Genomic DNA, 16,551 nt, shown 5'->3' on the forward strand with positions numbered 1-16,551 from the left:
GTTTTTGGCAGTTATCTTAATCATAATCTTTCAGTCCTTTTTTCTTTTTCACTGAGCATAGAAGAAACCTAGCTAATTAGCATTGATTCAAAGTTTACACTTCAAGTCTTTATAAATACTATATATACACATATATCTATGTATATATACTTATATAACTGTCTTTATTGGTGGCTGAATAACAGTATGGACTTGTGTTGGGATTTAACGGTGCTGGTAAAGTACTGAATAAGTAAAGAAAAGACTTTAGTTTCATTTAGGATTCTCACACTAGCAATACCTTGCTTGAGTAGAACAGTTAGGTTTAATACCTTAAGCTCTTTAAGCCCTTTACTATTGTTGTTTGGAATATTGATCAAATATTGTGTGTAGTAACAAATCTACTGACAATGTGACAGCAAATAGGAAATGACCCTGAAGCTCCTGTTAATCACAGGACCCTCTTGAATTGACTTGTAAATTTGTGCTTGAGCGTGACCCCACAGACATTCCTCAGACAATCTACCATTTAAATCAATCTGTGCTGTACCTTTGCTGCAGATTTAGGCCCTTATGTGGTTTTAACCGCTTTTCTAACAGTATAGTGTCGAAAACATTAGGACTTTTTATTCAGCTGATGTCTGAGTGCATTGTAGCTATTTAGGACTATAGACTGAGTAAAATCAATGGAATCACGTATATGGATGTTCAGAACACAGAGGAAGAATTACAGCATTAGACCAATTATTTCCATATTCTGTTATCAGTAAGTGATGCAGATGGAAAAATGCAATGAAATATGGCATTGCAGAGAACATAGCAACAAATGTCAGGAGATGAAAAATAAAACATTTAAGAGGTTTGATTATTTAATTCAAGCTGCATGAGACATTTAAATATGTTCCCTTGTGGCCAACTTTAAATTCAACAGCTGTATAGGATTTCAACATACTTTATTCTTTTCTTTTCTTTTTTTCATGTTCTAAGATTCAGTTTCTTAAATGAATCACTGACAATCATAAGGACTTTGTTCCTCTAAGCTCAGCAGAACCATTCAAGCACAGGGAATTTTAAGCACTCTGGTAATGTTTGTGTTTAAAAGCACTTGTAATGGATTGCAGGTGTATCCAATGTCAGCTTGCATGCAAATTGTGATGGAGAATCCTGAATAAAAATAAGCTATATTGAAAATATTGTTAATCTTCAAATGCAATCTTATAGCTAGTCAAAACATAAGTTCACTGAAAATGAATTCCCATAATCATTTTCTCATTACAATTACTACATTTTCTGGTATATGTAATCTTACTGGTTCTTCAATTCCCTGCACTTGACACTGATCAAGTTGCACACAGACCTTTAGGAGCCTTTATTATTACTAATTCATAATAAAATCTGATAGAATGCATCAGTGGTTTTAGGTGATCCCTGCTGTGAGTTAACATATTTATTTTTATAGGGATTTGAGGGAGAACTACTGTCGAAATCCAGATGGATCTGAATCACCCTGGTGTTTTACTACTGACCCAAACATCCGGATTGGTTATTGCTCCCAGATTCCTAAGTGCGATGTATCAAATGAACAAGGTAACAGAGGGAAAGGTGATAACATGATCTTAAGTGAATGCTGTACTGTTCCAAGTGGTACATATGCAAGCATGAAAACTGGAGAAGCTGATCTCAGTACATCTGCATTACACCTGTGTAGTTATGCTTTAGTGTTATTTGCATACTTGGGATTCATCATGGTGTAAATGAGATTCATTTCTCAGTTCATATTTCAGTTCCAGCAGGGAAAGTTGCAGCAAAGATTTGCTGTTGGATCTGATTTTTAGACTAGTTCAATCTTCACTCTATTATCACTCTTAATTTGGACTGCCTTTCTCACAGCTGAGATGATTTCTCATGATTTCTTGGTTAGCTTCTTTCTTCTTTGTGTGTATAAGGCTGTGAACATTTGTTATTTTCCCCATATACCCCCTTAACTAAAAGACTAAAAGAAATTCCACATGGGATTTCCCATATACACTGAGAATTCATATCAACCAAGACATAAGCTGAGTTTCAAACTTGTAATCTGTTACCTTACTTCAGCATATATTAAAGTTGGCTACTTTAGATTTTAAATAATTTATCTCCTAAGATATAAAGAACCACAATTGCAAGAACTCAGAGCAAGGACTATGTTTTTCCTTTCATTCAGTAATTTGTTTTTTTTTTAACTTTTTTTTAAGTATCAGTTATCAAAAAGTAAAAATACTGATGAATATGAAATGAATCACTTAATACAGAAGTCTTTAGAGTAAAGCTCATTTTAAATAATCTTCTTGAAAAGTCTCAGAAAAGCTTGTGATTAAAGATTATGAATTAAACATGACTTCTACTGGAGGCAACAGGCAAGATTCTGAATTTCATTAAAATTGAAGTCATGTAAATTTTTCAATTTTGCCAAAGTAGAACTTAAATCGAGAATTATGTTCTATACCCAGTATCCAGAGTTTACATGAAGGTAGGTTGTTGAAGATAGGCAGGCTGAAAGCCTGTTTTTGAGGAGGGAGGATAAAAGATAGGGTTTGCTTTGTTTTGTATAAAACAGCTCTTGACAAATTTCAGAACATTAGGTGCAACCATAATACATTATACACAACCTAACTACTTATGAAAGAAAATGTCCCAATTTATCCAAGCAAGATGACATTTAAAATGCTACTATACTGAGAACAAAGGCCTCAAGCAAAAGATTATGTATCTAAATTTGAAAACTTTCTGCCATTTTCTTTCTGATTTGATTTATACTGATGCCTGATTTATATCATAAAGTGTTTGCTACATGTAAAACTTATCTTTAATTATTGGAATTAATGATGGAAAGGAAGAGATTTCTGTTCAGTGTTGCACAGTTGCCCTCCACTTTTCTTTGTCTCAACATTTCATATTCAGATTGTTATCGTGGCAATGGAAAGAGTTACACGGGGAATCTGTCCAAGACAAGATTTGGACTAACTTGCTCCACATGGGACAAGAATATTGAAGACTTACGTAGGTGAGTACATACAAAAGAGATTGTTCAGTGAGTCCTGAATAAATACTGACTCCAGATGGCATCTCAGTTTCTTCTGCAGTGATTCAAAAATAGCCCCATATGCCCCGGAACTCTTCCCCTCCCCTCCTTTCCCCTCCTTTCCCCTCTCCTCTCTTCCCCTCCACTCCCCTCCCTCCTCTTTTTTGCTTTCTTTTCCCGTCTTTTCCTGTCTTTTCCTGTCTTTTCTTGTCTTTTGTCTTGTCTTGTAGTGTCCTGTTAAAATATATTACACAACATGTCTTTGTTCAAGCTAACCACTAATTGCAGGCTTTGGGATGTTTCTTAGTGTTTAGTTTACTGGTCGCGTTTTCCTCATTTGTCCTTGAAAGATTTTTTGTTTGTTTGTTTTTGTTTTTTCTTTGTTTGTTTTCCTATGAAAGAATAGCAGGAATGAAGCAGGAAATGGTCATGTTACATTTGCTCAATATTTATATTTATATTTTTCTAAGTTCTGAACACCATAAATTCCTGAGCAACTTGATCTCTTAGCTCATCCTGTTTGAAGCAGGATGTTGGACTTGATATCTACTGAGGTCCCCTGCAAACTGAAATTGAATTGTGAGTCTAAAATCTAATGACACTGACATTAAGTGTCATTAAAGCAAATTACAGTTTCTATTGTTTATCATTGCTTTGGCTTCTGAATTCTAAGCAGTGGAAATAGCAAGTTTGTTTAACTTACTTGCCAAGGCAAGAATGATTCAGCAAAAATTACAAAAGACTTTCTCAGTCACTCCAGGATCCTCAATGTTGTCTGTGTTCAGAAGTGTAGATTAATAAATTTCAGGAGTAATAGGATCAATGGAAGTCAGTAAGTGAACCTTCAGGGAAGCTGTGTTACAAAAAAAAAAAAAAAAAAAAAAGCCACAAACATTTCAGTGTCACTGTCTGGAATCACAGGTTGGACTATGTGTTATTTCCCCTACCCAGGGTCAGAGACAGGATATATATTCCAGCTTACTTACTATCTAAAGGAGGAGATTTAAGATCGGGACTTCAGAGAGCTCAGATATGTTCTCAGTTACCTGTGAAGGATACAGCTTGAACCTTGTACCAACAGGATGTATGATGCAGGTGTATTCATAAGTATAGATCAGCCTTTCTTCTCTTCCTACCACTAATTTTCCAATCAGGAAAGATTGGGAAATTACCTGTCTTACCTCAGCAATTACTCTGGTTAGGGAAAATCAGAAGTAGTGCACCTGGTTGTTTAGGAGCTTAGAGGGAAGCAAAGCTGTAACTTGAGTAGCTTGTGTGCTCCTATCTGACAAACCAAAATAAACAGCTTTCTTCACTTCAGATCATCACCCTGGACTTTCACCTTTCATTGAATGCTTTGTGCAGGTCTGCTGCTTAGATCACCTATAACTAGACTTTGAGCCATTCAATTCATCTTTCTCTTTGCCTGCTGCTTTGTCTGCTTAACTTCCTTGCATTTTTGCTTCCTTTACCTACAGTTTAGTTTTCTTCTATACAGGATCAGTGTTCTCTTCTGCTAACCAGCAGGGACAAGATACCTAGGTTCCCAGGCAGATTTGCTGAATGCAGCATAGGCACTTTTCAAATCAGTTTAAAGATTTCTCCTGCAGGTATCCATGGATTTAAGTTTGAGCGAGAGATCTAGAAATCTCCCACCTGTCCACTGGACTCAGTACTTAAAATACTAACCAGAGGACAGTTGGACCCAGATCCAGCAAATATTTGTCTCAGCTTCCCTTTGATTTTAACCAACTCTGAACCCTACCTTCAGGCTCAATCAGCTAATATTACAGTGCAGAGCAAAGCAATATTTAACCTCTGAAAATCTCAGCTATAGCCTAGAGTTTTTTCAGAACCTTGATTTTTTTTTTCCCTATAGGCATATACAAATATTCAGAGAACCAGATGTTAGTAAACTGAAGAAAAACTACTGCCGCAATCCAGATGATGATTTTCATGGTCCCTGGTGTTACACAGATGATCCTCTCATTCCCTGGGATTACTGCCCTATTTCTCGATGTGAGTACTTACGATGCCTCAGGCACTGTCAGCTCTATTCTCAGTAAAGATGTGGCATGTATATACGTTTCCATTGTCATTTGTGGCAGCAGAAATAATGTAACTCAAGATCAAGAATCAATTGTGCATGACTGAGAATGAATGGAGGAAGGCTGGTTCTGAAATATATGAACAAGAAGTCCTTTTCCTTTACCAGCTTGGAGATTTCAAGACTTATTTATGCAGTAGGAGCATAAAAGCTCTATTACAGATGGTCATTTCCCAGCAGATCTAGCTATTGAATGAGGGCTGGATGGAGACAATGAATTGTCTAGTGGTCAGAATGCTGGCTATGGCCTTAAGAAACCCAGGGACAGCAGCTATCTGTGCTGCAAAAGCTTCATAGTCTGTGTGTTCCGAATTTGTGCTTAGAGTGAGGATAGCTCACTATACATATGCTGATGTGTAAATGACCTATATATATTAGATCCTGCTTCTGGATGCTTGTGAGATTATTTAACTCTTGGCAAAAATTCAGAAAATCACATCTTTAAAGTTGCATATTATAAGGCTACATAGCTTAACTAAACAGGAATAAAAATCATGGGGAATTCAGTAATAAGCTGGAGCTAGGTGTGGAAAAAAAATATAGATTCATGAATAAGAATGTGCAATTCACATTTAGATTTTTTTTTTCATTACTTCCTATTTCTAAATCACTTAGCTATATATCCTGGGAGGACATTTAAATGGTAACTTAGACTTTTGAATAGGTATATCTGTGATGTCTAGAGTTTGAGGATGATGTTAAATCTATTCTTAGCAGCCATTTGCTGCATTTCCTCATATTCTGAACTACAGTATCTCTAAGAGATGATAAAAGAAGTTGTATGTTTGTTTGTGGTTTTTTGTTTTTTTGGTTTTTATTTTCATTTAAGTGAAGAGTAAACAAATCATGTGAAAGGTTATGTAGATGAAGAATAGTAACCGAAGAAATATAAATTTTATTCACTCAGTCCAAGTTCTTTATCTCACTTAATCAATTCCTAAGGAAGTATTCAGAAAAGCCATTTGTAATGTCTGTATTATCAGTTGTGGTATTATGATTTCTAGATTCAAATGCCAAAGCTGGAATATGTCTGTTTTAGAACTGTAAGTTGTATGGACTAGTGTTAAACTACAAGTAGCTTGCTTTCACAATAGTAACCTGTTTAACTGATACAGACAAAATATTGGCAATTGCCAACTCTACTTGGTGACTTTAACCAGGCTGCTCAAACTTTGTCATATGTAGAGGTACAGACATGTACACATATATATGCATGTACATCTTTATACACATAGAAAATAACTATATACATAACCACGTAACTTTACATATACATACAGATGATGATGGAAATGAAGTTACATGAGGCAGTTCAACATTTGTTATTTCAAAGTTTCCGCAGCTGCACCCATACATCTAGCTCATACCACTGGGCAACAACTGTAGACTTTACTGGAGGCAAAACTTCTGAATAAAATTTTAAGCAACTTTCTTTTAACCGCATTGTGACTTGGACTAGATGAAAGAATAAAGCCAGAGTTTGGGGAACACATCTTAATAAAGATAAGTTCATGCTGAATGCAACATATAAGAACTTTTGAAGTTTCAATGGTATTTAGGAAAATTAGAAAAATTATTCAAAACTGATCTGGATTAAATCGTATTACTTCTACAGTTTCTGAAAACTTAGAGAAAAATCATTATTTCCTTTCTCTGCCTTGTCATGTTTAACTGAAATGTAGAAACTGAACATGACAGATAGCCTGATGTATTCAGGATTCAGCCAAGAAGAAAAATGCAGAAACTTCTGTTGCAGAATTCTTACTCCTTTCTATTGGAATGAAATCCTTCCATCTAGTTAAATCTTATCAAATTGTAACTTTTTTATAGAGTATTAATGAAATCACTGATGTTTTAAACTTAATGAAATATTAAAATTAACAATATGCCATTTGCTGTTTGTTATGACTATATTCAAGCATTAGATGTGTTTTAGTTTTGTATTAAGGATATCTTATTTGTCTGTCTAGGTAATGGTGACACAACTCCTACTACAACCAGTTTGGATGGTAAGTTAGTTTGGTGATTTACTGTATGTTGCATGTATTTTGTCTTCCAAGACTAGCCCTTTATTTATGACTGGGAAACAAACAAACAAACAAACAAACAAACAAAACAGTTAAAAGAAAATACACAAATTGGAAAAAAAATATTTTTACAAAAGTCAAATGTAGAACGGCTTTATTGCATTTTTTTTTATTCTCATCTTTGAGATATGGTAACAACTTACATTATTTGCTTTATAAGTATGGAAATGTTTGTAATAAATTTTAAAAGGTGTTTATTTCTTTTAATATTCCTGACTGAATCTATATGGACTGAACCCAAATTCACTGAAGTAGTTTTAATGTGTTAGTTATATACTTCATTAGCTCAGTAAGGAGTACACTATCCATGATAAATATTGACCTTCTTGTGGTCCTTATGTGTAACTGTACAGGTTTCCTACCGCTGTTTTTAGTAAAATGTGATCTCTGGACCTGCTTTCAGATACTGTCATTCCTTGTGCTTCAACAAAACATTTGAGAGTTGTAAATGGAATCCCAACACAAACTAACGAAGGATGGGTGGTTAGTTTGACATACAGGTAACTATCATGTTGATAAAAAGGACAATGCATCTAGTAGGATTTTTATTTTTATTTTTATTTTTATTTTTATTTTTATTTTTATTTTGTTTTGTTTTTTTTCAAATTGTAGAAAACATTGATTGGAATAAGGATACTTCTAAAATGTAGTTCAATCCTATAAAGACATTTAGAAATGAGCAATCCAGGGACATTTGGAAATTCCATCTTGTTACATATTGCTCCACTGGTGAAATGGTTCTATGTTCATTAGTGATGAGTTATGTGTATGAGTTTCTAAAGCATCCATAGCATTCTGCTCTTCAGATTGGCAACTGCATACCTTTTCACATCACTGGCTCCACATTTAGCCTTAAACTGTTTCTTTTATAGCTTATTGTAAGAAAACTGAGTTTCATGTCAATGTTTACTTTTTAACGGCAATGCATTTAGGAAACGATTCACGATATATACCCATATCTAGTTTTACTTTCTGTTCTTATCACTTCATGCAATTAAATGGTATTTTGTATTAAAAAATAAGTAGGAACTCTAAGACCTAGCATGTACATCTGGAATTGTGTCACATCTTAGTTTGCTACCGTGTAAAAGCCAGAACACAGAACTGTTGCCTCTTCTGTTCATAACTCATCAGCTAGAAGTGTAAATTAGTAATGAATAACAGGAAATAGATCTCATGCATCTTTTTTTCCTTGTCTACTTGTAAAAAATACAGTGCATGTTATTACTGTTAGATTATTATTCGTCACCGCTTTAAAAACTGTGGAGGTATCCACAAATACTCTGGGGAAAAAGAAAACAAACAAAAAGAAAATCTATTTTCTGCATTACTTTACTGCTGAAGAAATACTGTGAGCTGTTAACAGCCCTGGCAATGTTTCCAGCTCCTGGGCTCAGATCAGAACTAGAACATTCTAGAGTTAGCAGATAGATAGTCCAGAAATGAATATCTAGAGTAACATCATTAGACTAAATAAACAGATATGTCGGCTGTAATGCTGAATCTCTGTGGGAAAGCTTATCTTGCCATCATTTTTAAAGCGGCCTTAATGACTGGGGAGCATTTTGCCAGGAAATGGGAATTATACCTTGTGCCTAAAGTTTAAATAGCTAATAAGAAATAACATTAACAGAAAATGGATTTTATGTAATACTACAGAATTCCTTTAAGCAGATATTCCTTTTAAGCAGAGTGCATAAAATACTGAAGATTATTTTATGAAAAAGAGATTCCTGAAATACTCCAGCAGAAAATATATTTTGAAATATTACATATAGGAATAAAAATGTAATTTTATTGTGTACTGCTACCAGTGAAGCAGACAGCCTTTTGTCTAAAACAATATCTTGGTGATTCCAAGATTTTACATGAAGGATTTAAGAATTTCATAAAGGATGCTGTATCCTAACTTTTAGTCTGCAAAAAACTAGTTGTACATCTCAAAATGGAACTGCAATGACAAATTCTTACTTGTGTTTACAAATTTCTGTTCATACTTGGCAACTGAGGTCCACTTCTGAATGTTAAATTAATTAACGATATATTTTCCTAATTATCTGATGAAGATTCTGTTATCAGGAATATTTAAATATATTTGGAGAAATTTCATTCATTTCAGGAAATCAGTTCTGGGTTTGTGATTTGTTTAAATGAGAGGTTTAACATTCTGTACTAGTCAGTCTTGTGAAGCACTAGATGCAGTCTTGTGAAGTTATACTAGTAAGTGGTGAAACTAACAGGCAGGAACACACACTTACACTCCTTCTGTGTGAAATGTGTATAATAAAACTGAGAATCATGGAATCACAGAATCGTTTGGGTTGGAAAGGACATTTAAGATTATTTAGTTCCAACCCCCTTGCTATTCATAGGGATACCATCCTCTATACCAGAGGTTGCTTAGAGTCATGACTTTATAAAGAATCCAGCCTTTTGGACTACATAATTTGTTCCTCACCTAAAATACAGCAACAACAAAACACATTCGCCCCCAAAAAACAAACAAACAAAAAAACAAAAAACAACTGAAACCAAATGTACGAGAAACAAACAAACAATCAAACACAATAAAAGCAGTCAAGCATCTCTGTTATTCTGATTTCTTTGAATTCCATGCAGAATCTGGGCTCCTTCCAGAATTTTTTACACAGTATTTAATCTTTGTTGATTTGAATTTATAAATTGGAGTTTTTTTGTTTTTGTTTTTTTTTATTTTTTTCACAAATCATTGAAGATTATGATTCATTTTTTAAAGAGCTTTAGAAAATAAATGTGACTTTGGAGGCACAATGAAGGAAACTAATTAATCTGCTTTCCACAATCATTTTTATTTCTGAAAGAACTGCCAAGCTTAATTGTTTTAATTGTTTTACTTGATATATTATGCTTCAGATTTTCTATAATTGTATAGGATGTCATATATTGCAGATTGTTTCCAACTGAAGTATGTGGGGACAGAAATCTCATAGGATTGGTAACCAAATAGTAACTCTCCACCTTGAGGTCAATGCTTTGAACAATACCTATGTGAAAAATGTTGTTTACATGTGGCAGCAGTCTGGGGACTGTTTCAGTCCAATTGCCATTAAAAAGAGGTTCACTTTTTAAGCATTAATTAAAATATCTCTCATTATAGAACCACCTCTGAAACAACTAAATGAACAGAGTAACTGAATTTCTCTTTTCTCTTGGCTCATGCAAACTGCAGCAAATCTGCAAAGCTGTGCTACCACATGTATTCAAACTGTGGGGCAAAGGGACAGCAAAATGTTTCCACAGGTTGTCATTCAGCCACTTTTCCCTGCACCAGGGGAGTATCTAAGTGAAAGCTTGCAGCAGTAATCTTTAAAGGTTTTGTCTAGGTTGGAATAAAAAGTATCCTTATTTATATATGTATTTATTTATTTTACAGGAATAAGCATATCTGTGGAGGTACTCTGGTAAAGGAAGAGTGGGTTCTCACAGCAAGGCAGTGTTTCCCTTCTCGGTACAGTAGTCTGTAGTTCTGCAATACTGAAATACATGCATTTTTTGTAACTTAGTAGTACAACACTTGCATTTAAATGCAGGAGTTTTCAGTCCTGTTTGTCTTTAACACTTCTCTTCTGATGTCAAAATTCTGAGAGGCCTTGGCGTTTTCAGTTTTTATCATTGTTAATCTAAAAGAAGTCTGGCTGTTATACACAGAAGTACAAACATTTTATCCAAGTGTAGTTACGCAGTAGCCTCTTTGTGGAAATAATCTTATGCTTTTTCTGAACTGGACAGAATAAAGTGGAAGTCTTGGGCAAACTTTGCAAAGTTTGAAGGTTCACACTTTCCAAAGATTCAAATGCTTGCATTCTAGTAGAAAACAAAATCACATTTTAGTCACACTTAATGATGAAATTATGCAGTGGCTTCAGACCAAAAACTTATATTTGAGGATGTTGATTTTGGAATAGAAATTGGCAGTGTAAACTGACTTCTAGTAAACTGTTAGTTAAGATCTTGTAGTATAATCATGTTAAGCAGAGTTTTTTTGGAGTTATTTTATTATCCATGCAGCAAAATCCTAACTTACTTTGCCTAATTTAGTTACAAAGATTTGAAAGACTACAAAGCCTGGCTTGGAGTCCATAACATCAAAGGAAAGGGAGAAGAGAAGCACAGGCAAGTTCGAAATATCTCCCAGCTGGTATATGGTCCGGCAGGATCCGATCTGGTTTTACTAAAACTTAGCAGGTTAGTAGCGACTATCCCAGGTTTTTCAGCTTCTGAATGAAACTCATCCTAAATAAGAATAACAAATTCAGTTCTGTACTGTTGCAATACTGCGGGTGACATTTCTGTAAGATTAATTTCCAATTATAAGATGTTCATGTCAGCTGTTTCTAGGCACTACACATAAAGCATGAATGTATTAAGAAAATGGATGAATTTCAGTTGAAATGTCCATCAATGGTGGCTCTTTTACTCAGAAATCAGTTGTTACTTCTGAAAAATCATGGCTACCTTTTTCCCAATTACCAGGTTTAGCTCATTTCTTTATTTTAATATTCATTGAAAAGTATATGCTTTTCATTTATAGAGTAAATAGCAGATAGTAACTAAGATATCTGTTTACATTTAAACTTACAAACTTTCTCAATGTTAAAAAAAAAAACAAAACCAACACCTACATATTAAAATGAAATGCCATCATTACTTACTTTTAAGATGAAAAACCAAGTTAAACAACGTAAAAGTACTGACAGTGTTTCAAGAAAACTCTTGACAGTTCACAAGTGTAAGACACACACACACACACAAAAGAATCCATCATATTATTCAAAGATGGGAAAAAAAGGAAAAGAATTGGCACAATTTTTAACTTCTGTGAATATTATTTTAAGAATAAATTCTAGAAGGTTAAATAAAATCCATCATATGTACTTTTTGTTTACTCTTTTCAGACCTGCTGTATTGACAAATTTTGTAGAAATAATCCGATTGCCCATTTCTGGATGTACCATACCAGAGAAGACCAGTTGCAGTGTTTATGGATGGGGATACACTGGATGTAAGAAATTATTTTTAAAAACTAAATGAATACGTTGACAGCTTACTCCCTTCCTCTTGTCATTATAGGTGAGGCTGCTGGTATTGCCTGATGCCACACTTGTCCAACACCTTTTAATTATGAAATGCAGTTTCACCTCTTTTTTTTTTTTTTTTCTTGTAAATCTTTATGCATTTTATCAAAGCTAAATTAATGTGAAACATTTTCTATTAATCCATTCTTTTTTTTTTTTTTCCCTTGAGAGAAGACAAAATGATTCAAACATTTCAAAGAACAAACTGCCAAGACAAAATTGATTTACATATTAAAAAAAAAAAAAAAAAAAAGTCTGGCATAATTGTTTTGAAGAGTTCTAAACATGTTTAGAAAAATTCTGATTCATCTACATGATCATTTCTGAATCTCAAAGCAAGCCACGTGGTGGAAAAATAATATAGAATAATAGACATTAAGATAATTAATGTACACAAAGACAGTGTTAATCATGATTTACAAGTAGCAGTATGTCTGGCATTTCCTAACTCTTGAGTGCTTGACTTCGTAGCCTTACTAACAAGTATTAAACACAGATTTTGTGCGAAGTAAATACAAATATTTTGTTGAAAAGACATTTATTTAGTCTGGTAAATGTTATATCTGGCTAATGATATGTTGATGATAAACTTAATAGCTGTCAGTTAACAATATTTACTGCAGTATTTATTGTACTCAGATGCCGTTTTCCCACAGATCCTTAGATATCCTCTGAAGAGAATGGCTGTCTAAGGAAAGTAGGGCTGGGACATGGCACAGCGTCACAGTAAAGCTTAGTTTAAGAGAATAGATACGGGAATTTACACTGCTGCAGAGTTACATAATACCATAAATACAAACATCCATTATCCAAGGGCTTTGTACCATATTTTATATGCTACTTAACGCACTCCTTATAGCATCACAGTCAGGGACAGAAGAAGTGCCGCATTCATTTTTCTATTTAAGTAAACAGAATAACAATTCTGTGAAAGGCAAAGCTTACACTTTTTATTGATCACTGTACAGAGAATGGACAGGTCCAGGCCCTCTGTTTTAATTCACAGCTTGTACAGACTTGTCTTTTGACATGAGGACAAGAACAGGCTCCATGGGGCTCCTGCTTCCTGACCTTCACACTGATGAGAGTGGAGATTGCATAAAGCTGTGGCTCTGCTCTTGCAGGTACAAAGTCATTCAGCGTAGCTGAGCCAGTGCAGAACAAGAAAAAAACTGTACTGCTATGGTATTTTTCAAGTAACACATCCTTTCTTAGACCATAGCAGCCACCATTACATGTTAACCCTTGTTTAAGGCAGGCAGTGAAATCCTCGCTCTGCTAACAGGAGTGACAACATTTCACACTTTTCCTGATTTCTGTGATATGCCAAAGCAAGCTGGCAGTAGAATCTACCCCTTTCTTCCAATACTGAAAAACTCTTCAGATATTCTCAGAGAACATTTATTGCAAATTTTGTTTGGAACAAATATGAAAAAATCCTTAAAGGACAAATTATTGATAGCAGATATTTTTGTTTATTAACTAAAATAGAATGAAGTCTGTATTCTCTTTTCAATCCCTAGTAGCTAACTATGATGGCCTTCTCCGGGTAGCAAACCTGTTTATTCTGGGAAATGAGAAATGCAACCAGTATCTTAAAGGGAAGATCACTGTGAATGAGTCAGAAATCTGTGCTGTGGCTGAAACCATTGGTGCTGGGCCTTGTGAGGTAAATATTACATTTTATGAGTGTATTAAGAATCTTACTTTTTCTTCCTGGGAAATAATTTGAGGGTTTTTTTTTAATAATTATTCTCTCTGCATTGAACTTGTATACAAAAAATGTAAATGAATCTTCTGCTTTAGAAAATGATTTGTGTTTCTAATGATGTATTTGCTGCTAAAGTGTGGGAAGAAGTTTCTTTCTGTAAGTTACTTTGTGCTACTACTCATGTACACTTCAGTACTCAAAGACTTTTCTAGATTGAAATAAATTTGTACAATAAGGACTAAAGTGAATTGTGTGGTAGTAACAGCAATTTTGATTGAGCAGCAACTAAGGGTTTGAGCAAATTGAACTCCTTAGCTAGATGAGAATTTCCAAGCAACATCCAAAAAAAAAAACCAACAACCCAACCAACCAAAACAAACAAATAACAACAAAAAAATAAAAAAAATAAAAAATAAAAAAATCACTGCTTAGTGGAGTTAATAAAGTTATGAAATAAACAGAAAGATCCAAAAGATCTTTTTGGATTGGAGGAGTGAGGAGTTTGGTCTCCCTAAGAAATTCTGAGCCATATCTTACTGAGTAGAGGAGAAAGTGATGCTTTGGCAATAATATAGTTTAATACAGTTGGTTTTCTTGGGACTAGTGTTGTTGGAGAAAAGACATATGAGGAGAAATGCTATAAATCATTAATTATAGGAAGATATTTGTTTTTTGTGTGTTGAAAATCTGTCTGATGAGATGATATCTAAAGGAAGGCAGTCCTGAATATCATAATGCATGTAATATCTGGAGAAAAAGATGATTTCCTAACACTGATGTGAATGATTCCCTACCCATGGATACTACCAACCCATAGGAGAAACAGGTCTTCATCAAGATGAAGTCTGTTCCATTCACTATTAATATATCACAGGATCCATTTTATTAATACATTTATTTTTTCCTTAAAAATAAAATATTTCATCCTAAACGTGCTCTTAGACACGTGAAGGTTTATAAGTGAAACATCTGGATGAAGGACTCTTGGGATCCTGCATTTTGTCTTCCCTTACAATGAGAAATCGACTGATTAATATTAGCAATCAGTCTTAATCAATGCATGGTTTTCTGCTCCCCTTTGAAGCCACTTTCCTCACTAAAGAACAAGCAGAGAAACAAAATCAGATTGGCAGATAAAACTCCACTCTTGAAAGTGTTTTATGAGTGGCTTTGATGATACTGACAATTGTTTATTGTCTATAATCTGCTGCCAGCTAGAAAAACAAAACTGAAAAAGAAATAAAGGTCAAACATTAAATAATAGAATCATAGAATGGTTTGGGTTGGAAGGAACCTCAAAGTTCATCTAGTTCAAAACCCATACCATAGGCAGAGTTGCCAACCACTAGATAAAGCACGTTGTTGTTTGCCTTCTAAGCCAGAGAAGAGTGCTAAACATTAGCTTTTATTTTTTGAAACAGCATCTCACTATGTGATACAAATATTTACTGCCTAGTTTTGCAGCTAGTTTGCTTGATTCAGTATAAATTTCACCTGGATTAATACTGCGGTGTCTGTGTTCAAGTCCCTGTTCTATATGAATATATCTAAATTACAATTTCATAGTAAAAGCCCCACTATATGGCCTACACCTATGACCCCAGGAGTCCATTTAGAAGTTCCCTACTGCAGGCACAATAGTACTTACTACCGTACTACTTAATTTTTTTTGTCTCCTTATTCAATACAAACATTTACTGCCTAATTTTGCTACAGATTTGCTGGATACACTTTTGCCTGGGTATAAAATATCTGTGTTCAAGTCCAAAATCTATGTGAATGTAACTAAATTATAGTTTCACCCTAATTTAACTATACGGCATTAATGCTGAATGTGTCCTTGATCTCAGTTGAACATACACCAAATTTCCACTAAATACATACTGCTGTGCATACATGTCTTATTATTATTATATACCAAACATGAGTGTTTAAACAAATTATGTCTCTTTCTCTACAAAACGTTACTTCTAAAAATTTTATTCTGCCAATTAGTTCACAGATTCACATCCTACTGTACTGGAATACAATTGACTGCCAGATGCATATAATAGTAGCTACTACTCTCAGTACTCTTTGAAAAAAGATTGTTATCACAAAGAATATGTTTATTAGTCCTTCCCTCATTATAAAAGAAATTATAGAATCATAGAAAGGCCTGGGTTGAAAAGGACCACAATGATCATGTAGTTTCAACCCTCTGCTATGTACAGGGTCACCAGCCACTAGAACGGGCTGCACAGAGCCACATCCAGAGTGGCCTTGAATGCCTGCAGGGATGGGGCATCCACAACCTTCTTGGGCAACCTGTTCCAGTGTGTCACTACCTTCTGTGTGAAAAACTTCCTCCTAATATCTAACCTAAACCTCCCCTGTCTCAGTTTAAAACTATTCCCCCTTATCCTGTCACTATCCACCCTTGTAAACAGCCATTCCCCTTCCTGTTTACGCACTCCCTTCAAGTACTGGAAGGCCACAATGAGGTCTCCCCT

At 34.5% G+C, this 16,551-nt stretch overlaps 1 protein-coding gene across 2 annotated transcripts in view; it reads left to right on the forward strand.

Moving 5' to 3' along the window:
* The window catches only part of HGF (hepatocyte growth factor), a 61,177-nt gene that overhangs the window by 39,569 nt on the left and 5,057 nt on the right, over window positions 1–16,551 (forward strand). Inside the window, exons 9-17 of one of the 2 annotated variants that reach the window (XM_072342554.1) lie at window positions 1,439–1,566; window positions 2,920–3,022; window positions 4,920–5,059; window positions 7,118–7,156; window positions 7,638–7,734; window positions 10,647–10,721; window positions 11,312–11,458; window positions 12,169–12,275; window positions 13,872–14,017. In XM_072342554.1, the coding sequence (XP_072198655.1) occupies window positions 1,439–1,566; window positions 2,920–3,022; window positions 4,920–5,059; window positions 7,118–7,156; window positions 7,638–7,734; window positions 10,647–10,721; window positions 11,312–11,458; window positions 12,169–12,275; window positions 13,872–14,017 (982 nt within the window). The remainder of the gene's footprint in view (window positions 1–1,438; window positions 1,567–2,919; window positions 3,023–4,919; window positions 5,060–7,117; window positions 7,157–7,637; window positions 7,735–10,646; window positions 10,722–11,311; window positions 11,459–12,168; window positions 12,276–13,871; window positions 14,018–16,551) is intronic. The other variant, XM_072342555.1, reaches the window with a different exon arrangement.

Source organism: Excalfactoria chinensis, chromosome 1, assembly GCF_039878825.1.
Source record: "Excalfactoria chinensis isolate bCotChi1 chromosome 1, bCotChi1.hap2, whole genome shotgun sequence".
In the NCBI taxonomy this organism is placed as follows: domain Eukaryota; kingdom Metazoa; phylum Chordata; class Aves; order Galliformes; family Phasianidae; genus Excalfactoria; species Excalfactoria chinensis.